At 36.5% G+C, this 26,998-nt stretch overlaps 1 protein-coding gene across 2 annotated transcripts in view; it reads right to left on the reverse strand.

Annotated features, from left to right (window-relative positions):
* Window positions 1-26,998, reverse strand: part of LOC149065441 (complement C3-like) — a 278,201-nt gene that overhangs the window by 247,344 nt on the left and 3,859 nt on the right. For both annotated transcript variants that reach the window (XM_089253977.1, XM_089253976.1), the window contains exons 2-7: window positions 15,908-16,071; window positions 13,112-13,312; window positions 12,017-12,087; window positions 10,704-10,853; window positions 9,713-9,755; window positions 4,949-5,033 (exon numbers count right to left, since the gene is read on the reverse strand). In XM_089253977.1, the coding sequence (XP_089110103.1) occupies window positions 4,949-5,033; window positions 9,713-9,755; window positions 10,704-10,853; window positions 12,017-12,087; window positions 13,112-13,312; window positions 15,908-16,071 (714 nt within the window). The remainder of the gene's footprint in view (window positions 1-4,948; window positions 5,034-9,712; window positions 9,756-10,703; window positions 10,854-12,016; window positions 12,088-13,111; window positions 13,313-15,907; window positions 16,072-26,998) is intronic.

The following is a 26,998-nucleotide window of genomic DNA, read 5'->3' on the forward strand; positions in this document are numbered from 1 at the left end:
GTTTAAAAAAATTAATAATAAATCTTTTATATGTGAAAATGAATAAATTTGAAAACGGTAGAGGACGATATAATGAAAATAATGCGTTGGAACTTTTTCCTCCCAGAATTGGAACTGACGAATTATATTTAATTTATTTGCTTCGTACTTAAAAAAGACTGATTTTGGTATTTTATGGTTCGTCTCTTAGTGACGGATTTTGTACAACAAGTCTGAGTCCCTCGTGGGTCTGTCCTTGGACCTTTGCTGCTCCTCATATTTATTAATGACCTTGCAGCTGCTTTTCATAATTGCTTATTACGCTGATGATTTCAAAACATTTGAGTGCTGTAAATTTTGAAATCTTGTGCTATTCAAGATAGGTTAACTTATATTTATCACTGGTGTATAGAGAATCGACAATCATCTACACTAGAATATAAACAAATGCTTCGTTATGTCTTTCACCCGCATGACATATCCTATCACATACTCTTATTATATTGGCACTGAGATTTTACAGAGAAGATATTTTGCTACTGACCTGGGTGTAATTTATACGTCTGATTTTAAATTTCGTGACCATATTAATGACATTAGCACAAATTCATATCGCAAACTTGGCGGCTTAAAATAATAACTAAAGATTTCAACAGTTTAGATACAATGTGTTGTGTGTGATTGCTCTTTTCAATTCTATAACTGGATTATGCATCTGTTGTTTGGAATCCTCATTACAATAATGCTATTAAGGATATTGAAATTACGCAAAATGCATTTATGCGATATTTTCATTTTAAGAAATTTCCTATGATATTACAATTTCAGCAAATTTCTTCCGACAAACCTTTTCAATCTCCAAAAGAGAAGAAATTTCATTCTTTTGGAAATTTTTCTGGTGGTTAGTTCATGGTGATATCGATTGTTCTTTACTGTTGTCTAAAATATGATACTTGGTCACACGGTGCAACACCAGGTCAAATAAATTATTTCATGTAGCTCACTTTAGGACCTTTATTGGTCTTTCTTGTGCGATAAACAGATTTTGTATTTTATATAGTAGTTTACCTGAGGAATTTGATATATTTTATAACACCTATTGGTGAGTTCAAAGAGCTTCTGATTGATGAGTGATTTTTTCTTCTGTAAATGATTTGTATGCGATTGCTAAATTATTTCGCTGTTTATTTATTTTTTATTTTATTTCAATGGTCGTGTGCTTTTATTTATTTGTTTTTATTTTGAATTGATCCGGTGATTTTATAATAGGTCTTCATTTTATTTATTTTGTATTGACTTGTGTTGGTTCTTATTTTTTGTATTTTATATTTGTGTATTTCATTTTATTCGGTTTGATTTTACTGTATTTACATTTCTGTCTTAGCTTGATGTAAATGGATTTTTTTTTGTATCTTGATGTATTAAATAAGAAAATAAAATAAATAAATATTCATTAAAGTTTAAAGTTCACAGTATATATATACATAGTAAGTATGTAAAAACATGTGAAATTGGTCTCTCTGGTTACCAACTATGAAACACAAATGCGAGACGATCTCCCGTTAAAAAGTTTCGCTACAGACAGCAACAGACCTACAACTATACGGGATCCGACTTTTCGCCCCCGTCGCATTTCACCCCCGGAAATTTCGCTCCTGACATTTGGCCCCTGGTACGTTTCGAAAATCTCGCACCTGATATTTCACTTGCCCTGAACGCATGAATGTATGAGTGACTGACTGTGTGAGTGACCGTATAAAAGAGGGTGAGCGACGAAGTGAGTGTAAAATCGACTTTAGGAGCGAGTTAGTGATCGTACAAATGAGTAAGTGAGTGACAGAATGACAGACCACGTGAGCGACAGTATCTGTGAGTGTGGAATATTGAGCGCGGATTTATGGGGTGGGGGGTGTCCAAGAGAATTGCGAATATGATAATAATATGATATAATATGATAATATTAATCAATAAATCTATTGAAAATTATTTGTATCAATGTTTTTGATGAAATAGGAAATTCAAGAAAACTTTGACCAAAAAGTAGAAAAAACTGGGGTATTTTTTCAAAAAAAGTCGGAACAAAAAAAACCGTGACTGTCTTGGAAAATACGGGACAGCGCAGGACATATGGTCACCCTATCCACAGTGTAAAAATCACCTCCCCCTAACAGTGAGCTCTAGTTCCGCCCCTGTGAGTGAGTGACCGTATTTGTGTCCAAGTATGAGTGATTGACCATGAGTAACCAAGTTATTGACCGTATGAGTGACCAAGTTATTGACCGTATGAGTGACCAGGTGAGTGGCGGTATGAGTATCCAAGCGAATGATTGAGTGGTTGAACGTATGGGTGACCAAGGGAATTACTAAGTGATTGACCGTATTAGTGACCAAGTAAGTGACCGAGTGATTTACTGTATGAGTGACCGAGCGATTGACCGTATGCGTGACCGAGTGATTGCTTGTACGAGTTCCAAAGTGAGTGACTGAGTTATTGACCATATCAGTGACCAAATGATTAAGCACATGAGTGACCGAGTGATTCACTGTATGAGTGACCAAGTGTGTAACCGAGTTAGTGTCCAAGTGAGTGACCAAGTGATTGATCGTGTAAGTCAGAGCTAATGTTATACAAATACAACGCCACAACAGGCAAATTGCCCAACGAGGTGGCTGACTTAAGAACATCATGGATCCCCGAGCTATTTTTTGGAGGCCCTACCTACTACTGCTACACCACACATGCACCCCCCCCGCGGAACCCCCAACGAATCAGTACATGCGGGAATGTGCGTGTAGTGAAACCTGACGTGAAGTTTTTTTTGTTTCTCTGTAATGCTTGTTATGTGTAGTGCTGCCATCTGCCACCAGTTTTTCTAACTATGAGTGAAGTGTTATGATTGAATGATTTATCGTTGTAGGACTGTTGCTCTCTGTGGCGAGACTTTTTAACGGGGAGATCGGCTCGCATTTGCGCCTTGAAGTTGGGAACCACAGAAAACCAACTTCAGCCGACCACCACTGTGGGGTTCGAACCCGGATCCTCGCATCGCGAGTCCGTCACTATAACCACTCGACCACCACAGCGGCAGAAATTTTCCACAAGTGTCCAAGAGAGTGACCGAGTGATTGACCATATGAATGATTGTATGAGTGGCCAGGTGAGTGACAGTATTAGTGTCCAAGGGAGTTACTGAGTGATTGACCATATGGGTGACCGAATGAGTGACCGAGTTAGTGCTTATTTGAGTTTCCAAGTGAGTGACCATGTGGTTCATTGTATGAGTGATAAAATGGGTGACCATGTGGTTCATTGTATGAGTGATAAAGTGGGTGACCATGTGGTTCATTGTATGAGTGATAAAGTGAGTGACCACGTGGTTCATTGTATGAGTGATCAAGCAAGTGACCGTATGAGTGACCAAGTTAGTGACCATATGAGTGATCAAGTGAGTGACCGTATGAGTGACCAAGTTAGTGACCATATGAGTGATCAAGTGAGTGACCGTATGAGTGACCAAGTTAGTGACGATATGAGTGATCAAGTGAGTGACCGTATGAGTGACGAAGTTAGTGACCATATGAGTGATCAAGTGAGTGACTGTATGAGTGACCATATGAGTGATCAAGTGAGTGACTGTATGAGTGACCATATGAGTGATCAAGTGAGTGACTGTATGAGTGATCAAGTGAGTGACTGTATGAGTGATCAAGTGAGTGACTGTATGAGTGAGCATATGAGTGATCAAGTGAGTGACTGCATGAGTGACCGAATGGTTGACCGGGTGAGTGTCTGCAAAGATGACCCCCTCTTATAGGTGTTATGTAGTACTTTAATGGGAACTAAAAATTTGGAATTTGCTGTGAAGCATAAAATAATTGTTTCCAAATTTACGTTGCAGCGAAATTTTTTAACATAAGCCGTAGAGTAACAGTTTTGTAGAAAAACATTGAAATCTCCCCCAAACCACTTCCCCTCCCCCACACTTAATACGTACGGCAATGCATTTGTGACAGCAATAGACATTATATTATGCTTTGTGCAAATTTCTGCCGCATACCTACCTAACATTTACACAAAGGACGAAATGTCGGTTGTTAAATAAGATTTCCGGTCCAACTCACGTAGTAGCTCACTTGGTTACTCCTACGGTCACTCATTTGATCATTCATATAGTCTTTCACTTGATCACTCACATGGTCACTCGATAATTCATACGATCACTTACTTTGTCACCCACTTTGTTATTCCTGCGGTAATTTCTACGGTCATTCACAGTCAGGGCAAGTTAATTGTCACGGGTAAATGTCCAGCTCACTTGGTTACTCATACGGTCACTCACTTGTACCATCATTTATATGTTCTTTCAGGGCAGGCGAAACGTCAGGGGCGAAATTTCCAGGGGCCAAATGTAACGGGGACGAAATGTGCTGGGGCGAGATGTCGGGGGCAAAGATTCCGTGAACCAAACTGTACAAATATTCAGTCATTACACTTCACTCATAGTTTGAAAAATAGATATGGCATCACTCAAATTCACGCACAACACTGAATACGCACTCAGACTATTAGGTGCAAAAATACACTTCCGGTACAACTCATTCGGTAGTAAATTGCCCATGGCGATAGACCAGAGTTGTGCTCGATTCGAAAGAAAGTATATAAAGACGACAGATTATAAGAGACGTCTGTGTTTCTGCCTGCTGCATTGGTATTTACAATGAAGATTTATAGCGTGGAGACTGGGCAATATTTATAGTTAAGATGTGAAATCGAGCTTCACTGTTTTTGACGGAGCCTGGAAATATAAAATTGACTAAACTGCAGACAGGAAAAAAACATATAAATTTCTCTTACACGAGCCTCCCCATTTATACCCAGAACAACAGAAAGTATAAATAGATATAGTTGAATAAATGGTATACAGAGAGTCTTTCCACAACCATTTTCATATTTTTGGAAAACGCTTACTTGGCTTCGACGGTGAATGGCACTACTTTATCATGAGGTAATATAACGTCTGGTGTTTCGAGTTTCACCGTGAAAGTTGGGAGAACTATGAAAAAGATAAACGGGGAAATCTTGATTAAAATTTAAAAAAAGAACTGGAAGACAAATGTATGAAAGATGTTAAAAAATTCAGTGAAAAATGAGAGTAAACCAGAACTTTCTCCTCGGTAAGAATTGTGATTATCTCCGTTATGTGTGAATCATAACAAAAATATTGTATCCTTTCCATCTACGAATTTCTACTCGAGATTACGACAAAAATATCACTGGTAAAAAGAAATCTTATTCGCTAACATTGGAAAGACAATATTAACAGTGTTATGGATGGTTATATAATTATTACGGGTTATAAATATTATTATGATGGTTATATAATTATTACGGATGGGAATGCGTTCCTTGTTGCACGTGTAACGTTCCATATTCATCTCATATGTGCAGCTTTGTACGATTTATAGGCTATTCCTTCTAAATTCATAAGGAGTGATTTCATTTGGATGGTGAACTGCTCAAATGTAGTGTAATTCTCTCATGCACCTTCTCACACACACAGCCGACGTTCACCTCTCACATCAACTGCAATTGGTGCTCCACCGTGTCCTTACTTCAGTTAATTGCAGTGGTGCTATTTGCCTAGTCACATTACACTTAAACCATCACCTCCTAGAGATAGAAGGCCTCTGCACTGTTTGCCGTAAACGTCATTCAGATTACCTAGCAAGTTTGCCACATTTTGAAACACAGCATCCTATTTCGTTTCTTCTTATTTTGGCGTAGAATCTTCCTGATTGGCTCACAAATACCGCATAGTGATTGGATGGTGGGGCATAGCAATCGCCAATTCTGAGCCCGAACATTTCGTTTCCTTACAACGATGAGACTGGCACGAGCATGGATTTTTTTCCCCTGAATATTCTGAGGGAAATGGACTACTTACTGACGTCACGAACAGAGTGCGGAGGTCTTCTATCTGTAGGAGGTGCTGCTTAAATTCGGCACCTAGTATCTAATATTTTACAAACCTCAGTTTCAGGCATACTGGCTGGCAAGCTGATAATAGTCTCTTTTTTAAAAATGTGATAAATACCGTAATCCCCGCATTAGCTAACATGCCGTAAAAATCGGGGGTACAAGCTTTTTGAATGCTTGAGTATGATCCATTCCCGGCATGCCGGGAAAAGCGAGGTTCCTTGAGAATCACATGATATATTAAGAAGACAGATATCAATCTATATTAAATACGCGAATCGGAATATAAAAAAATAAGAGTAATCATAATAACTTTTTCACTGTAGCAAACGTGTTTTGTCCAAGAATTTGATAACTATAATAAAAATGAAGCATTTGCTTATCACTCTAAATCAGTAGCTCTCAAACTCTTGTCAACCGCGGTTCCCTTGCCCAATTCATGGTTCATATGCGGCTTCCCAGAACAGTTTGTTAGATATATTTTTCCTTATAAAACAGCCACTTTAAAGCATAAATAAACACACAAATAAAATATCTCCAGCTCACCCGTGATGCCCTTGGCGAAGGTTGGCGACGTCCTTAGGAGCCACGACCCACACTTTGAGAAACACTGCTCTTACCTAATTATCGACAGCCTAATACGAGATACAGATAATGTGTGTGTGTTTTGCACATTTTTTTTTGCATGTTTAGCGATTGAAGAAATATGTTGTCGCTTTTGTATATGAATATCATGTTTTACGGCTCAATTCTGTATTTTTTTGCACTGCTTATTGCAGTTTTAAGCACCTATGATCAAAGAATACAAAAATATTTCTCTACTAACTTTTCCATTTAGCTCATCTAATACACGAGAACGAATATACTTAGTATCCGAAATTTGCAATAAACTAAGATTTATGATGGCAAAAGCAAACATGAAATTTGAACTATCTCCAACGTTGTTCGTAAAACAGAAAAGATTCTCAAATGCTAAGGACAGACTAGGTTTAAATCAGCCAATTCGATCGATTCTTAGAGTTCATATATGTAAGAATTTTCCGTAATCTGACACTCAAATTTCCCGGTTGTTTTTCCTTGCTGTTTCCCGGCATGCCGGCTAATGCAGGGCAATACGGTAGCTTGTTTAATCTGTAAAATTAACGACTGATACACTTTTCAGAGTGCACGCATCTCATTCATGTCTTATTTCATTCGGTAAAGTAATAAGTACGTATAATGGTAGTAAAAATGTAAAAAAACAGCGAGAACTGCTGAGATGATGATACAATGGTATAAATGTAGATCCGCCCTTATCAGACGCGGGGCTCAGTGCAAAAATAATGTCGGGCTCCTTAGCCCAGATTCAATATATTTTTGGGGGGGGGGAGGGGAATCGGATCCAAAGACTTATGCATTATCACAAATATACAGGAAAACTGAAAAACTATCTGCTCACCAATGAAAATTCAGAATTAATGAAAAAAAACAAAAAAACCCAGAATTGATGAAAGTTAGAAATTAATGAGAGAAAAAAATCCCAGAAAAATGATAAAAATTCAAAAGTAATAAGAAAAATAATTCCAGAATTAATGAAAGGAATAATTCCATAATTAATGAAAGGAATAATTCCATAATTAATGAAAGGAATAATTCCATAATTAATGAAAGAAATAATTCCATAATTAATGAAAGAAATAATTCCATAATTAATGAAAGAAATAATTCCATAATTAATGAAAGAAATAATTCCATAATTAATGAAATAAATAGTTCCATAATTCTGTGGTGTTTGGTCAGAACATGATATCTCCAAAAAATGGCTTTTTGATCTAAATGCAAGTCTTGCTAATTATAATTAATTAGAAGTGAGATAAATGCACAAATACGCAAGTGCGGCTAAACAACATGCTGATGTATGATATTTTCATTTTTATTTGTTTGTATGCTTTATTTTTTATTTTTAAATGACAATGAAAATGCTTACATCTCAAAAATGTGATTTTGGAATTATCATGTTTTGACCAAACACCACAGAATTAATGAAAGAAATAATTCCATAATTCCATAATTAATGAAAGAAATAATTCCATAATTCCATAATTAATGAAAGAAATAATTCCATAATTCATGAAAGAAATAATGTCAGAATTCATGAGAAAAATAATTCCAGAATTCATGAGAAAAATAATTCCAGAATTCATGAGAAAAATAATTCCAGAATTCATGAAAGAAATAATTCCAGAATTCATGATAGAAATAACTCCAGAATTGATGAAAATCCCAGAAGCAAATCAGTTGTAGCTCGGACTCCTTGTTTACTACAAAATAAAATACTGCATATATAATTTATTTGATACATGTATATTTTTTCTCTTCTAATACTGCGTGGGCCGGTACGACCGCATCTGCCCAACACCATCTATAGCAGAAGGCCTCCGTGCGAAGCTCGTGACATCACTGAAGAAAGTCATCTCACCTATAGCCATTGGAAATACTACAAAAACGAGTAAACATTGCGCATGCATCGGCCTGCTATATGCAATGGCTATAGGTGAGATGACCCTTTCCAGTGACGTCACGAGCTTCGCGCGGAGGACCTTTGCTATAGATGGTGTTGACCAGCCGCACACCCTCAAGGGTGGTTCTGTATGAATGATATCATGATTAAAGGCTGACAGACATTCATTAAGTTCTGAATTTTGGAAGTTTAATCTCACTCGTGCTTGCCTCGATCAAAATGTGTTTATACATATATTAAAAAAACCAATAACGATTCTCATTAACGATATAAGTACTTTAGCCTACAATTTTTTTAAATACAATTTACCAACACACCACTGAGTTTATTTTTCGTCCACACTATTATCATCACCATGTAGGGCAGTAATTTTTTTTACTTTTATTATCATCATCACTATCACGATCTCATCTTTCACGGAGTCCGAAATTTTGATCGCGTCTTTCACATAGTAATCTCCGCTATACAGGGTCTCCTGTAAGTGCTAATGCGGCATTTATCTCATCAACCAGCCGTCGTAAAGGTATATAGTTTCCATTTAAAAATGCTCAAAAGGCGTTCAAAAATTACCCTGTACCAATTTTGAGAGTGAAAATACAGTGTGCAACAAAATAATAAAAAAAAAAAAAAAAATCGAAATTTTTACACGGTCCCCCTGTCTAATTAAAAAGTTGTTTCCCTATATTTTCTGAGTCCAACAAAAGAAAATTCCAAGTTTCTAATTGCTATATTCACCGAGATATTCAAATTCAAAAATTAAAGAAAAGTTGATAAAAAAGGACAACATTAAATGAGATAAAGCAGCGTTAAAACCATTAGTTTTTGCTATTATTTCATAACTTTTGCACTTTGAAACATAGAATTTCTTCTGTTGGCCTCAGAAGATACAGGGCAACAACTTTCTAATTGGAAGTTAGAAGACTGGAATTCCGTATAAAAATTTAGATCTTTTTATTTTGTGACACACTGTATTTCCACTCTCAAAACCGCCACAGGGTAATATTTGAACGCCTTTTGAGCATTTTTTAAATTGAAACTATACCTTTACGACGGGTGGTTGATGAGATAAAGGCCACATTAGCACTTACAGGACACCCTGTGTATAAGGTTTTTTCAAGCGATGTATGTGCTTTGAAGTTCCGAAACGAGTATAGATTTACTACCTCTGATATTTTCGATGCAATGTTGTTTCATCTCCATTACATTCTAGCTCAATTCTTTAACACATAATAGACTTACAGTACATAGCCACTTACCGTATTCTTTGAGCGTGAAATTGGCCGATGAACTTTGTTGAAACTGCAAAAGAGATTATAATGATCATTCTCAATTTTTTTTGAAATGTCTATTTCATTGGAGTAAATTGAAAACTAAGAAAAATAATTTGTTTATTTTATTGGTGATTTTGCTTCATCTAAAATGCAAATAAAATGATAGTTTATTGCCTTTTAATAATTATTGAATACTTCGTTACTCTCATAACACATTAATTTACAACTGCCGAGCATTATAGTTCTAGAGTTTATTTTACGTCAAATGTTTGTTTAGTTTTTTTCAAGGACGAATACTTTATTTCAGTTTCTGAAACATGTAATTGAAACTTTTAAATGATAAAGAAAATAGAGTGGGACCATCCTCGACAAATCTAGCTCTACGAATATTCACAAAATCATGAGACTTTAGTGGTTGTTTGAACCAGTTTGATTCAGTGGGTTTCGTTCAAATGTAAACCACTATGAACGTACATGTATAATGCCCGTGGCATCAACAAGATGTGATTTAACAAAGATGGCGATGTGTTATGATAATTATATATCTTGTAGTTTTATAACGCAACCTCTTTTCATGAGGTTGAAATTATATTAAAAATTACTGCAGAGAAAAAGAAGCCATATGTATAGCTATTTCTCTACTACATTAGAATAAAATAATAACATCGCTTAGATCGATCTGATTCAAAGTCTATCGAGGGGAACCTGTGCTCTTGCATACCAAAACTTTTTTACAAGCACAGAAAGTTTCGCGGCTATTGTTCAGCTTTCAGGTTAGCAATCAGATGAAGCAAGTTGAACGGGACAATTAGTACATAACAAAAAATCAATACGGAATTGCTTATCCAGAAACCAATCATATTAATTAGTTACTGTGCGCTTTATGAATGAGGTTATGTAACTCTGAAATTGCTTCAAAGATATATACGCATTTAATTATTCTAAGAAAACAAACTTAAAGAACTGATTATTTTACCTTGTGCCCATACAGCACCGTAGCTGACCATGTGCCAAATAACGGATATCTTGGGAATATGTAAAATTTCGGCGTTATGATGAAACCCCTGTTTTCATTGCTTTTTTTGTCATTGTAAGCAGTTTCACGCACAACAACGTTCTTCGGGTTCTAGATACATAAACAAACAAAACAAAAAAATAAAACAAAGAATTTTTTTTAACCCTTCTTATTAAATACTTTTTTCAGAAGTGTTTTTCTCACTGTGTAGTTTTGAGTTGCTATTATATGACTGGGATCACAGGTTGCACCTCAAGATTGTGAATTTTTAGTGCGGGGGGGGGGGGAAGGGTGGACAAATACGTCCTGCTTCCAAAACATATTCAATAATATAAAAGTTATTCCCTTCAATGGTTAAATGGCTGAAGTTTCCTTCAACGGTGTTCTCAAACAATAATTAATCATCAAAAAAAAAACCAAAAAAACCAGAAATTCGAAAGAGAAAAAATGGTCCTTTAAAGCAGCGATTCTTAACCTTTTCTGACTAGCGGAGCCCTTTTCAGTGTATAATTTCTATGGCGGAGCCCTGTTTAACTCGAGGAGCCCTTTTTAGTATATTATTTATATGGCGGTACACCCTTTAGGCCTCTTTTTTTTTTGTTTGTTTATCAAATTTACTGATTTATTTTATTATCCTCGACTGGCCGCGGAGCCCCTGGGAAGTGCACACAGAGCCCCAAGGGCTTCGCGGAGCACCGGTTGAGAACCGCTGCTTTAAAGTTTTAAAGAAAACGATTAAATAATTCAAATATTATAGGCTTGTGAAGGTAATATATTATTGTTTTTTTTCAGCAATATTGAAGTCGGAGTAACCTAATAATCTTGTATCCCAGCAGTTTCAACCTTTTTCTATCTGAAACGTACACTACACTTTTCGCTAAAAATTCATTTTACACATAGAAGTATACTTTGCAATGTTTTAAATGTTATACATTCATCATACTGAATTAAATGGGCCTACTCTTCCAATATTAAGAGAGAGAAGCACACTGCTCAAACTAATTCCAATAAACATTTTAATTCTATCAAGTTTTATCAATCAGTTGTTAATAAACCAAAACTGTTGTAGATTAATCGAAATAAAAATTTAAAATGTTCTGGCTGCTCTACCAATTCGTTAGAAGAAATCCGTTTATGAGCTAATCATGATTTAGCAATCATTGAAAATTATTTGTAATATTAATTATATTATGTGATTTCAATATATTTTCAGGTTTTGATATGTGTAATCATACATTACTTTTGATAATGAAGCACTCAAATGTAATGCTTACCTTGATTTGAAATCGTATCTCATCTTTGGAAGGTAAACCTTCTTCGTTCAAACTGATTATACGAAAATGCACTGAAATGAGGTGAAATTGTTAAAATTATATGTATTATATACACCGAGTGACTAATTAATTATGGCCATCTTAAAGTTTTAAGAAAATTAGCTATGATTACAGAATGTGGTAAGCGTAGCGATGATCATAGAAGTGAAAATATGAGTAAAAATGTGATTTACAGGATTGAGAATTGAATGATTATAAGCACTTAAAGCAGGCATCTTCAACCCTTTACTCGCGAGCATCACGGTGCTCCCTGCAGCACTTAGAGTGCTTGATGCTTGTGTCCGATTTCGTGCTTGCGAGCACTTGATCAACGTCTCAAGTGAACACCTTGTACAAATTGCATTGAAGGATTGAAATAATCCTGATTTCATGCATTCGTATGTCAAAGTTGCCGTATGGGTGCTCTTCTTTTGGTAATAGGTACAGGCAGTGCTCGTGACTAGAAAAAGGTTGAAGACACCTGACTTAAAGCTAAGGAATGAGTATCAGCAAAACGGCTGCGCTTATAAATTGCTCAAAAGCAGCTTTTGTTGAGGTTCACAGAAACGAGAATGTCGATCAAAATACCGGGTGTAAATGGGCAACCGTTGGTCTTCATCGGTCACTTAATGTTTGGGATGAAAGAGGAGTTCTTATAATTTTCTCAGCAGGGAAAGAGCAACAGTGCGCCCAATTATAACACATCGTGGTCTAAGACCCTCTCCAACAGTTTCTGGTGAAAATTCTGTGTGCTATATTGATGATTATTTCTAAGGTTTGGAAAGTTAAAATCTGTGGAAAATGTCAAAAAATGTTTAGCTACATAGATGACATAATTCCTACATCTGATTGAAAATCTGACTTGTTCAATAGCTTGATAGTGTTTTCTAAGATTCAATGTGTATTCACAATTTTGAGGGTTATCTTTGTGGTAGGATTAGAGAGAGAGAGAGAGTGTGTGAGAAAACAAATATTGTATTATATATATATATAGGTATTTTTTTCATGTCAAAATGTGTATAAAATGTGCAGGATTTGTTTGATGTGCGTACGTACCATGTTGCTGCGGGTTATAAACTGGTTTATCGGTCATTAAAAATACAAAGCCAGACTCCCACGTAAGAGGTAAGATGAATTCCTTTCGAAAGGCTCCACTGACAGCCACCAAATTCAAGAACGACGTTTTGGTAGGATCCGTTATCATGTCTTCGGGTACATTTTGTGGATCTATTCGCACTTTTACCGTTTTCGGAATACCTGAAATATATAAAGCTCTATTTAAAACAAATACCATTCGTACACGCTGAAAAAATTTACATTTCGACTATTTTTTTCCTCACTTTTTTAGCAATAGATTGAGTACCTTTATTCACTTATTCATATACACAGAAGCGCGTTTTGTTAATGCTGTAGAGCAGGAGTGGCCAACCTCTTCCCAAACTGTGCTACAATCAAGATTACTTTCGACGCACGTCGAAAGTAATCTTGTCTAAATCTTGTCTAATCTTGTCTTCTAATTTTGTAAGGGGGCAACTACGCCCCCTTAGAAAATTCATTTTCATAATCTTCATCAAGAATTGATTGATATGCAATGCATGTTCCCATGCGGACGATCCTGAGTCTCGTACACATGGGATGTCTAACAACTATGCTAAAAGATATAAAACGCATTGAATACAAAGTCATCACATAATTATTATTTTAATAGTGCCTACCATGATAAATGTGGGTTTGTCAGCCCACAAGACCATCATTCATAAGAAAAAAAACAGATTGTTTAATGTTAAAGAGAATTTCTTTGATTGAGAAATGGAATAGTATTTCTTAGGGCCCTTTCACACGGAGCGGATGCGGATGCGGGTCCGGAAGAAGTTTTAACAATTGGAATATACTGCGCCTTTCAGACGAGCCGAAAAATCTCCGCACCTAGGAAATGTTCATGCGGGTCCGGACGTCGTCCGCATGTGTCAAAACCTAAGTGCGGGCTCCGCATCCGCACATAGAAGTTTTGACAATAGGTTTATTCGGGGCTATTCAGACGATGCGGATGCGGAGCGAATTCGTCCGCATCTTTGGGTACTTTTTGAAGGTGATTTTTCACGGAATTTTTTTTAATTATTTGCCATAATGATAAAATGACCATCATAAAACACCATATGATGGTCCCTGCTCATTAATATAATGTACCTACATACGTCTATCCCTTTGTTTCGTTCTGAGATTGAGATATAGCAACTTTAACTGCCTTTTGTCCATACTTTACAATTTTATACAATAAAACCTGCCAACAACGGCCACTGACGGAACAAAAATGATAAGCCGTTCTGTGCATTACGAATATTTAATTGACTACATACTTTAATAACTTTTAAATTTAATTTAAAAATTTTAATTTTTTTCTTTTTAAATTTTTAAAATTATTTAAAAATATAAATATCTGAAATATTATTTTAAATATTTGTTATTTTTTAAAATTTTTAATCTGTTAATTTTTTTAAACTTTAAAAAAAATACTTTTATTAAACAACGTTATCCACGTACGGTGTTCACTCAGGGCCGGATTAAGACGTTTGAAGACCCTAGCACTTGAATATTTTTGGTGGTTCCCCGATGCCTACAAGTTTATTTTACTCAATATTCAGTCTATAAACTTGAAAAAATGAAATTTTATATTTCAGAAATGACTCATCTAAGGATGGGATTTCACTATAAAAGGTTTATGAAAGTTATTTTATAAAACTTGAAAAAAGCAACTAATAAATTTATCGGTTGCATTTGCTCTAATGCAACCGATAAATTTATTAGTTGCTTTTTTTTAAATAATTGTTATAAAATTTTTATAGTGTAATCCGGCCGGGATTATACTATAAAGTTTTATAAAAGAACTTTTATGAAAGTTGAAAAATTCAACCAATAGGCGCATCGGTTGCATTCCAGAAAATGCAACCGGTGCACACACACACACGCACACACAGTTTGCATTCAAAAAATTCAACCAATAAGATAATATTGGTTGAATTTTTCACGTTTTATCAAAGAGCTTTTACAAAACTTTTATAGTGTAATCCTGGCCTAAGACAGAATTGTGATGTGAATATTTCTAAGCACAGACATTTTGAACGTCCCCACCCCTCCCCTTTTTTTCTACTTGCAAATTCTTTGATATCTCCTGAATTTTTTTTTTAGGAACATATTAGTTTCGGATGTTTTTGGATTGGATTTTTCGAACATTGGATGTTTTCGGAATTTTTCTTTCATATTTTTCCGGAAAGACAGATTTGTTTTCAAAATCTTTTGAAAATATTTTAAGACATTTTCTCCCATCGACTACTTGTGAGGATCGGAATGAAGACATCTTTATTCCCATATTCTATGTGGCTCTAGACTAAACCACCAAAGAATACCTCTAGGCTGCATATGGGCACTGAATCAGGGGTGAAGGAGAAAAACAGTTACAAAAATTGCGAAAAAATAGTTTTTATGCACGAATTTCAACCTAAAGATGCGGGCGAAACACCCGCATCTTCAGTGCTCGTGTGAAAGGGTATGCGGACCCGCTTCCGCATCCGCATCCGCGTCCGCATCCGCATCCGCTCCGTGTGAAAGGGGCCTTAAATTTTTTAAAAGCGTCCGCATGCCACTCCTGATATCATGGCGTGCCGCGGGTTGGCCACATCTGCTCTGTAGAGTGTCAATAAAAGTTTGTGAGTGCAAAAGGACATGTAAATAAAAATATTTCTTGAACATGCAGTATGTCTAGAGAAAATGTTTCCCGAAGGTTTCGAAGTAAAAACCACGTGTGTTAACGAAGCCGATGTATCACATTCATATAAACCATATTTGACGCATTACCTGGAACTACGGTAACTGATGATACGGATACGTTCGTCCGCTTCCCAGGATAATCTTGTATATATAAATCAATTTTTTGCGGTTGGAAAACACCATCCACTACTAAAGCAATATTTTCGTCCGTTCCCAAGCGAATGGACTTTGGTGTCAGTACGTAAACGTTCCTAAAAAAGATTTACAAAAATACGTAAGGCACACAAAAATAAATACTACCCTAAAACTCTCACACGCGAGTAACCTAACAATTTTTTGGTTTCAAATTTCATCATTAAGCAGAACCATTCTAAAGTTAATTATCGATAATTATAAATAAGTAAAATAGATCAAAGTGTTTATTATTATCATATCGTGCGAAATATGATGGAGGAGTAGGTTTAAAATAAGCGATACACACAGTAAATAAAAAAAATGAAAATGTATCTGAGATCTTAATATGTAAGCCCGCTCTGCGGCGTATCTCTTTAGGATTAAATTTCACACTCGGGAAATTATTATTTTCTTGTATTCTCCAAACAATTTTTTGTTAAAAATACTTATTAAATACTCAGAACCATTCAGAACAGTTGAAGTGCAATTTAAACTATGTACAGGGTGCATAGCAAACAGGGAGTATGGTATTTTACTGGAGAACCATTGATCCTAGAGGTATACTTCCAATTAGAAAAAAATTCCAAATAACGTGTAGTACTCAGATACGCCATTCATGTTTCAAGGAGTTGTATAGTTATTAAAATGAAAAGTTAATTTTTCATAATTCCCCGTGTGCCCCAAAATCGAATTATAAATTTGTTGCCCTGTCTCTCCTGATGGAAACTAAAAAAAATCCACGTTTCTAAGTGCAATATTCACTGAGCAGCTGCCAACTATAAATGCGGAAAAACCGTTTTAGGTGCCGAAAAAGTGTACCTATAAGATCAACGGTTCGTCATTAAAATTTCATACTTTCTGTTTGCTATGCACCCTGTATATAAAATAACATGGCCTAACTGACTGACTGATTCATCATAGCCAAGCCGAAACCACTGAAGCTATAAATACGAAATTTCATCAGTTGTTTCATTTCATGACGCAAAGACTCTCTAAGAAAGGGTTTTTTGAAATTCGACCTCTATGGGGCGGGGGTCATAAAGGAGGGGGGGGGGTTCAAAGGTTACATAGAGAAATCATACGGAGTCGACACCACTGAAACTATAAATATGAATTTGATCAGTAGTTTTATTTCATGATGTAAAGGCTCAGTAAGAAAGGGTTTTGCGAAATTCGAGCCCTAAAGGGGGTTTCAAAGGTTATATGGGGAAATGATGCCGAGCCGAAACCGCTGAAACTACAATATGAAATTTCATCAGTAGTTTCATTTCATGATGTAAAGACTCACTAAGAACAGTTTTTTAAAAATTCGACCCCTAAGGGAGGAGGTCATGAGGGGGGTTTATGACCTCCTATTAAAGAGAAATCATGCCGAGCCGAAACCGCTGAAGTGGTTATATCAATAAAATATCAATTTCGGTCTCTCAATAGTTTTTATTTTATTACGTAAAGACTTACTATAAGAGATTTTTCGAAATTCGACCCCTAAAGTGGTCATGAGGAAGCTCAAAGGTTATATGAAAAAATTATCGTTGAGCCAAAATCATTGAAACTATAAATATGAAATTTGGTTAGTAGTTAGATTCTGTAATTTAAAGACTCAACTAAGGAGGGATTTTTTAAAATTCAACCTCTAAGGAAGTCATAAAGGGTGGGAGTTCAAGATTGATGAATATGAGGAAACCATCACTGAGCTTAAATCGCTGAAGCTATGAATATGAAATTTTGTCAGTAGTTTTATTTTTAATGTAGGGACCCCTAAGGAGGAATTTTTTTTTCAAAATTCAACCTGTAAGGGGGTCATGAGGATGAAGAGTTCAAAGCATCGAGCTTATATTACTAGAGGGAGCATGACGTCAGCGGTCTCCACCTTGGCAGTGCTGAGAATAGTGTCCTCCAACATCTTTCGTCGTAAGATCACGTGATTCGGTGCAAACAAACACGATTCCCCGTAGAGATCAATCTTAAAATTGCCGATTTTATCACAGAAATGCGGAAATTTAGTAGGGTTTTCCGCCACATCAATAATTTTGAAAATTGTATTGAATTCTCGATTTTTGAAATATTGAGTTCGCTTAGAGATACAAAGCCCAGAAAATTAAATATAAAATAATTAGCCAGACTCACTTTTGAGGTGGATATCCATGCAATAACATTAATTTCAGCTTTTTATTTATATCTTCTCAAGCACGAAAATGAAAATTAATGTCTCCGTATTGTCTTATATTATCCACTTGCATCAATCCATGTAGTTTAGGGTGTTTTGAAATTATTTATGGGGCCATATAAATCAATTGAAGAAATTCCTCAGCTTTAATCAAGCATTTTTTGAAGCAAAAACACGCAGATTAATAACTTAAAAATTTCGAAATTTTAACCAAAGATAATTCCAGAATTAATGAAAGATAATTCAAAAATTAATGAAAGTGATAATTCCAGAATTATGAAAGTGATAATTCCAGAATTATGAAAGTGATAATTCCAGAATTATGAAAGTGATAATTCCATAATTAATGAAAGTGATAATTCCGTAATTAATGAAAGTGATAAAATTCCAAAATTAATGAAAGTGATAAAATTCCAAAATTAATGAAAGTGATAAAATTCCAAAATTAATGAAAGTGATAAAATTCCAAAATTAATGAAAGGTAATTTCAAAATTAATGAAGGTAATTTGAAAATTAATGAAATTGATAAAATTCCAAAATTAATGAAATTGATAAAATTCCAAAATTAATGAAAGTGATAAAATTCCAAAATTAATGAAAGGTAATTTCAAAATTAATGAAAGATAATTCCAAAAGTAATGAAGATAATTCCAGGATTAATGAAAGATAATTCCAAAATTAATGAAGATAATTCCAGGATTAATGAAAGATAATTCCAAAATTAATGAAGATAATTCCAGGATTAATGAAAGATAATTTTTTCCAAAAATTAATGTGATTAATGTGAGTATCTTATTGATCTGGGCTACCGCGCTTTTTGCTGGAAGAAATACATAAATAATGCATAGATACAAAAAATTGAAAGTAAAGTAACGTTCAGAGAAAATCGCAGTAGACACACAATTTACATCAGAGAACTTACAATTTACTTCAGGTGGCATGTATGTTATTTAAAGTGCACGGATTGATGGAATAAAAAATACAAATACAAATACAACGCCACAAGAGAGAGGCAAAATGCCCAACGAGGTGGCTGAGAAAAAGATGCCCATAACAAATATGGATGTCATATATTTCAAAAATACAGCAACCCAATTAAAAATGCAATTACAAACAATATAAACTGAAGAGCCAAAAAAACTGGTACAGGCATGCGTATGCAAATAAAGAGATATGGAACCAATCAGAGTACGGCGCTGCGGTCGGCAACGCCTATATAACACAACAAGTGTCTGGCATAGTTGTTAGATCGGTTACTGCTGCTGCAATGGCAGGTTATCGAGATTTAAGCGAGTTTGAACGTGGTGTTATAGTCGGCGCACGAGAGATGGGACATAGCATCTCCGAGGTAGCGATGAAATTTGGATTTTCACGTACGACCATTTCACGAGTGTACCGTGAATATCGGGAATCCGGTAAAAAATTAAATCTACGACATCGCTGCGGCCAGAAAAAGATCATGCAAGAACGGGACCAACGACGACTGACGAGAATCATTAAACGTGACAGACGTGCAACCCTTCCGCAAATTGCTGCAGATTTCAATGCTGGGCCATCAACAAGTGTCAGCGTGCGAACCATTCAACAAAACATCATCGATATGGGCTTTCGGAGCCCAAGGCCCACTCGTGTACCCTTGATGACTGTACGACACAAAGCTTTACTCCTCGCCTGGGCCCGACGACACCGACATTGGACTGTTGAGGACTGGAAACACGTGGCCTGGTCTGACGAGTCTCGGTTCCAATTGCTTTCGAGCTGATGGACGTGTACGGGTATGGAGACAACCTCATGAATCCACGGACCTTACATGTCAACAGGGGACTGTTCAAGCTGGTGGAGGCTCTGTGATGGTATGGGGCGTGTGCAGTTGGCGTGATATGGGACCCCTGATACGTCTAGATATGACTCTGACAGGTGACAGGTACGTAAGCATCCTGTCTGATCACCTGCACCCATTCATGTCCATTGTGCATTCCGATGGACTTGGACAATTTCAGCAGGACAATGCGACACCCCACACGTCCAGAATTGCTACAAAGGAGCTCCAGGAACACTCTTCTGACTTTAGACACTTCCGCTGGCCACCTAAATCCCCAGACATGAACATTATTGAACATATCTGGGATGCCTTGCAACGTGCTGTTCAGAAGAGATCTCCACACCCTCTTACTCCTACGGAGTTATGGACAGCCCTGCAGGTTTCATGGTGTCAATTACATCCAGCACTACTTCAGACATTAGTCGAGTCCATACCACGTCGTGTTGCGGCACTTCTGCGGGTTCGCGGGGGCCCCACATGATATTAGGCAGGTGTACCAGTTTTTTTGGCTCTCCAGTGCAGTATATACATGATGAAATATTATACAATGTCCATAAGAATACTTAATGGTTGTCTAATTCTAAGTATGGATAACTTCTCGATTTACCCCAACATGTATCGTATTTCTTTTTTAAACGTGTCAATTGTGTTAGAATTTATTACCTTCGGGGGTAAGCTATTCCATTTATTAACAACCCCAATACTGTATAAACTGGCAATGGTTATTATACTAAGTACGCAAGCCTCCACAATTATGTTTGAAAAAACGTAAACGCCACGTATATTCCGTTTTCATCCTTAAAAGAGAGAGAGTGTGCACAAAAGAAACTAGAATAGAATAAAATAAATTATAGTAAATTAGATTTTTATACAGTGTTGCAAATATTTTTATAAGGCGTAACCCGCGCATAGAAAATTAAGTTGGTTTTAGAAAACTGAAAAAAATTATTGATAATACTGAATTACCCTGATAATGTGGATCTATAATAACCGACATAACATACTTCAACAGATAATATTTATTACCGGGATCACAAAAGTGATTTCAAGTTCATTTGAATGAATAGAGTATCTTACACATGAAATTATTTGAAACGTTATTCAAAAGTAAAAATTTATGGTAAAATTTTAGAAATTTCTGGAGCAATAATATATTTATTAAATTGATTATTTTTGTCACACCATGATCATTGACACATGAAGGCTAATCAGACAGGAACCTGCTGTTTATTACCGAATCGGAACGGCAGCGTACGATATTATTATTAGTTCTTTCCATGTATCTTGCCGTAGAATTGGTGCGCTAATTTCGCGGTGGGGGATTTACTGCGGTAGCAATTTATATTCCGTGGTCGTATTACCACCGCTTCTGTTGTAACCTTCGCGTCAGGAAAGATTCTGATGAGGACGAATCGAGTATCGAACTCGCGACACGTCTGAACATCCTTTGGTACTGCAGACAAATATCTAATCGACCTTGGCTCTACCACACCCAATATATTCATTTAAGCAATCATCAATCTATTTTTTTTATCTACATGTAAAATGGGATTCAATAATGGGGCATGAGATACTCGGAGAAGACTTGTAATAAAAATTACGACCACCATTAGTGCGCATTATATGGTTAGAAAAAATAACAATTAGAGCAAGGATAACAAAAATTTATTAGAAGAGAATCTTAGTGAGAGAAAAATAATTATACATAACACAAGCAATTAATTATAATTTTTTCTATAACTATATACTACTTTATCATACAGGGTGGTCATAAAATAACTTTGCCGATATACGAGTCCCTAGCGTTCGTAAAAATCATCGAATTTGGATGAAATTCGAGATATAGTGTTTCAGAGTATGCGCTCCAGGATGTGTAAAAAACGAAACCTTAGCTCTTGCAGTACAGGCCACAACCAAAAAATTTCGAAAACTTCGAATGGTAACACCCACTTTTATGCATTGCAAAATGATTATCGTACAAAAAAAACAACCATAAATGACGTTGCAACGATACCTGCAGCACCATAAATGCTGGCGCGGGACGCAGACAGAGATAGATCTCAGCAAAGGGTTGGTGCCCTAGAACAGTGATTCTCAACGTGGGCGTTAACAACCCCCTGGGGGGGGGGCGATGGAATGTTCCGGGGGGTGGTAGAAGCTACGGGTATAACATAGGATCCTATGGGTTAGATTGCGTTGGGGGGGGGGCGATGGGAAAAAATTTCTGAAGAAGGAGGCGATGGAACAAAAAAGGTTGGGAAGCTATGCCCTAGAACAACACTTTCTATAGCAGAGAACCTCCACGCGAAGCTCGTGACGTCACTGAAGACGCCCACACATTTCACCTATAGTCCTTGCATATACTGCAAAAAAAGGTAAAGATTTCGCATACGTCGGCTTGCTTTATCCAATGGCTACATATGAAATGGACGACTTCTCAGTGATGTAAAATCTAATATATAGCGGAGGCTTTCTGCTATAGAAGGTGTTGGCTAGACGCAGGGTCAGGGACATCCGCAGATTTGAAGAAATTCCCCGATCGAGCGTCTAGCACACGGATCACTTAGTGAGATCGCTTTCTTTGTCTGCGTCCGCATTTATGGTGTGCTGCAGGTATCGCTACAACGCCATTTATGTTTTTTTTTGATGCGCTGATCAGTTTGCAATGCACAAAAGTGGGTGTCACCATTCGATTTTTTATCGTTACGACCGTAACAGCAAGAGTTAAGGTTTCGTTTTTTTTTCACATCCTCAGCCAACACCTTCCATAGCAGAAAATCTCCGCGCGAAGCTTTGACGTCACTGAAGTCGTCCATTTCACCTGTAGCCATTGGATATAGCAGTCCGACGTATGCGAAATCTTTACCCTTTTTTGCAGTATATCCAATGACTATAGGTGAAATGGACGACTTCAGTGACGTCGCGAGCTTTGCGTGGAGGCTTTCTGCTATAGAAGGTGTTGCTCGAGGGCATACTCTGAAACGCCCATGTCCCGAATGACTTTTTCGCGTCGGTTTTTAATGCAGATAATGATATTCGATATACGGGTGTTGCATGGGGTAATAAAACCCTCAACGATATTCAAGTAGAAGACGTGGAGGTCCTAAATCTTCTAAGAAATGTATGTGCAAGCAAAGCACCAGGACCAGATGATATCTATCCCAGGGTCCTCAGGTCATGTGCTAATGAATTGTTGGGGCCAGTCGCACAGATATACAGGAGTAGTGTTGCTGAGGGTATCGTCCCAAGGGATTGGAAACTTGCTAATGTTGTCCCAATATTTAAGAAGGGTAGTAGAGAAGCTGTGCCCAATTATTGTCCAGTGAGTTTGACGAGCTCCCTCTCGAAAATTTTGGAAATTATCATCAAAAGGCAGTTTGGGAAGTGGATAGACGAGAATAATGTATTGTCGGATAATCAGCATGGGTTCAGGAAGGGGAAGTCATGTGTGACTAACCTCCTTTGCTTCTATGATCACGTGACTAAGGCTTTGGGTAAGAGCAAAAATGTAGATGGTGTTTACCTTGATTTCCAGAAGGCATTCGATCGTGTCCAACATGGTAAACTCTTGAAGCGTTTACACGAGATTGGAATTGGGAGCAACTTGCTGAATTGGATAGAATCGTGGTTAAGAGACAGGTCGCAACGAGTTATGGTGAACAGTGTTGGTTGGGCAGGTTGCTCTGGTTTTCACAGGTTTATCTCTGATTGGACAGGCGTCACAAGTGGAATTCCTCAAGGAAGTGTCCTTGGCCCCATACTTTTTCTACTTTTTATCGATAAACTCGATCAGGGTATCGATGGTATTACCAGCAAATTCGCAGATGATGTGAAGTTAATGGGGGTAATCGGGAATCAAAGCGACAGGGAGTCGCTCCAGACCAGTCTAAACAGGATTGCAGCATGGGCAAATGAATGGAGCATGACGTTGATAAATGCATGGTCGCTCATTTTGGTCCGAACAACCCACGGTTCTCTTACGAGTTGAATGGTGTCACTATCCCGGATGCAACTAGGGTCACCGATTTGGGAATTCTCATTGACGAGTGGCTTAGGTTTTCTGAACATTGTTCAGCTGTGGTCAAAAAGGCGAATAGAATGCTTGGTCTCATTTTAAAAAAAGTCTCTTCGCGTTCTCCTAAAGTCATTCTTCCGCTTTTTCGAGGCTTAGTTCGTCCTGGACTGGAGTATGCCGTAAGGTTTTGGAGACCATACCAACAGAGGGACATAGACTTGGTTGAACGGGTGCAGAGAAGAGCTACGCGTGTCCTTATTGGCACACAGGGCTTGAGTTATGAAGAGAGACTTCATTTTTTGAATATGTTTACATTGGATGAACGCAGGTGTCGAGGAGATATGATCGAAGTGTTCAAAATTTTCAATGGGATGGATAGGATGGACCACCGCCAATCGACTGCTTTTAAAAGGGGACACCAGTATCGATTGGTGAGGGACAATGGTGTCGCAGGGAATTTTTCTCTAATAGGGTTGTTAATAAATGAAATAGCTTACCCCCGGAGGTAGTAAATTGTAACACAATTGACACGTTCAAAAAGAAATACGATAAACATGTTGGGGTAAATTGAGAAGCTATCCATACTTAGAATAAGACAACCATGAGTATTCTTTATGGGCATTGTATAATATTTTATCATGTGTATATATTGTTTATAATTTTTGTTAATTGCATTTTTAATTGGGTTGCTGTATTTTTGAAATATGACATCCATATTTTTATGGGCATCTTTTTCTCAGCTACCTCGTTGGGCATTTTGCCTGTTGTGGTGTTGTATTTGTATTTGTATTGTATTTGAATTTCATTTCGAATTCGTAGATTTTTGCGGCCGCTAGGGACTCATATATCGGCCAAGTTATTTTATGACCACCCTGTATATGCTAGAGTATTTTATTCGCTGTAATCTATATTTCTGACTGCTTTTACATGCATTTATGTGCTAGTTTAGTATGAGGCCGATAACTGCTATACAGGCTGTCCCAAATTGTTTGCACGGCAGATATCTCTGTAACCGTTGACTTTCGAAACACACATACTTTCAATTACAAAAAGTTTTCAAATGACGTGCAGTTACTTAAAATCTCAAAATTTATTTGAGGATTCGTATACATGAACAAATAAAGAAACTAACTTTTTATACGGTCCCCGTGTGCTAAAAAACCGAATTAGGAAGTTGCTGCGCTGCCTCTCCTGATATCAACAAAAAATAATTTCATATTTCTAAGTACAATATTCACTGAGATATTCGAATTCGAAAAACGGAGTAAATTTGGAATAAAACAGAGTTAAATGCGGGTGTAACGGTTTTTCCGCATTTAGAGCTGTTTTTTTCCAACTTTCCTCAATTTTTCGAATATCTCAGCGAATAGCTGCACTTAGAAACATGGAAAGTTTTCGGTAATACTTCGGTTTTACTTTTTCATGTATACGAACCATGAAACAAATTTTGAGATTTTAAGTAACCGCACGTCATATTTGAAAACCTTTTTGTAATTGAAAGCATGTTTTGCGAAAGTCAACTGCTACAGAGATATCCGCTGTGCAAACAATTTGGGACAGCCTGTATGATGAGTTTTATTTTCTGGAAATCTCTTTAGAGAGAGCACCGCCTTTTAGTTGTTCTATTTAATTATAAGGAGACCTGAATCAGTTTCTTAATCGAATATTTATTTTTTTATTGGATTTCGAAAGACTGGAAACGATTGCGTCCTCCTTAGCTGCAAAACTTTCTCTCCGGCAAGAGAAATAATAAAGCTAATCATTTCTCCGAAAAGAAATTCAATACTTGTATCGGATATAAAAATATACTTGTGCGAGAGTATATAATATAATTTAGTAATATACACAGAAATACGAGTTTCTTACGAAACAAATTTAATAATACGGGTGATTTGGATAGTTGTTTACATAATTAACTTTGCGTGATCAATGAAACTGTTCGTATTTCTGTTATAAAACAAAATATTAAATTTTATAAAATCGGAATATCTATTGAGAAGGTTATACTTACTGAGAGAGAGAAAGAACTCGAAAATACATAAAATTTTTGCCCTACCTCTTCCAAAATACACGATAAGAACTTCAAGTGTGAGATTAGTTTGCTAATTGTTAGATTATATTTAATCAGAACTTGGTGATTTTAATTCCTGAGTGAAGATAAGACGGCGTTTTTGCTGAAACGGCTGTCAGTCTCAAATATATAATACATTACCTGAAATTGTAAAGAGCGTTATCACCAAGAAGAATATTATTTTTTGGCTTTTTTTTACAGTGGTTGATTTACCGGGTGTCATATTCCTAAAATTATTAGAAATTCCAGAGCCGGGTCTACAACCGCAGAATTCTGCAGCGTAGAAACCGGTTTTGAAATGTTGCAAGCACAGCGCGGGTGATTTTAATGGTCGATTTTGCGTAGTGACACACACACACAAAAGAGAAGATTTTTGCGATGCGAAATTCTGCGGAGTTCTGTGGCTGTGGACCCGACTTGACGGTGCGTGACAAATGTGGCCTAAACGGATTTAGCGCTTTGAGTGGCAGCAAAATTAATTAATTTGTCTTACCGTAATGATCAGACGCCTTAATGATGAACCAAATAATTATTGTATAATGTATTCCAAATAATATAAGAAATCCTTTAGCGATAATTATTTGTCCCATGAAGAGATACGCAATTATTTTTGCACTGGCGTCAAATCTCTCAAGAGGGTGGCCCTAAGTACATCTATAACTAAATATAAACGTTTGAGCACTATTCATCTTAGCTGTTATTTTTATTTATATAATTCTCTTGTCAACAGGCGATAACTTAAAAATAGAGTTGAATTTGCAAAATGTAAATGATCCCTGTGAAAAAATATGCTGATAAATAACAAAATTTACCAGAACTAATACAGGAAATGAACCGAAAAATCTACAAAAATACGCATTTTATAAATACGAAAAAGATTAGAATTTATATAAAATTTATGAAAAGTTGAAAAGAAAAAAAAAACTTG

The sequence above is a fragment of the Pholcus phalangioides genome, unplaced genomic scaffold (assembly GCF_987345545.1).
Source record: "Pholcus phalangioides strain wild (caught in Gottingen) unplaced genomic scaffold, Ppha-v1.0 ptg000039l_1, whole genome shotgun sequence".
Lineage (NCBI taxonomy): Eukaryota > Metazoa > Arthropoda > Arachnida > Araneae > Pholcidae > Pholcus > Pholcus phalangioides.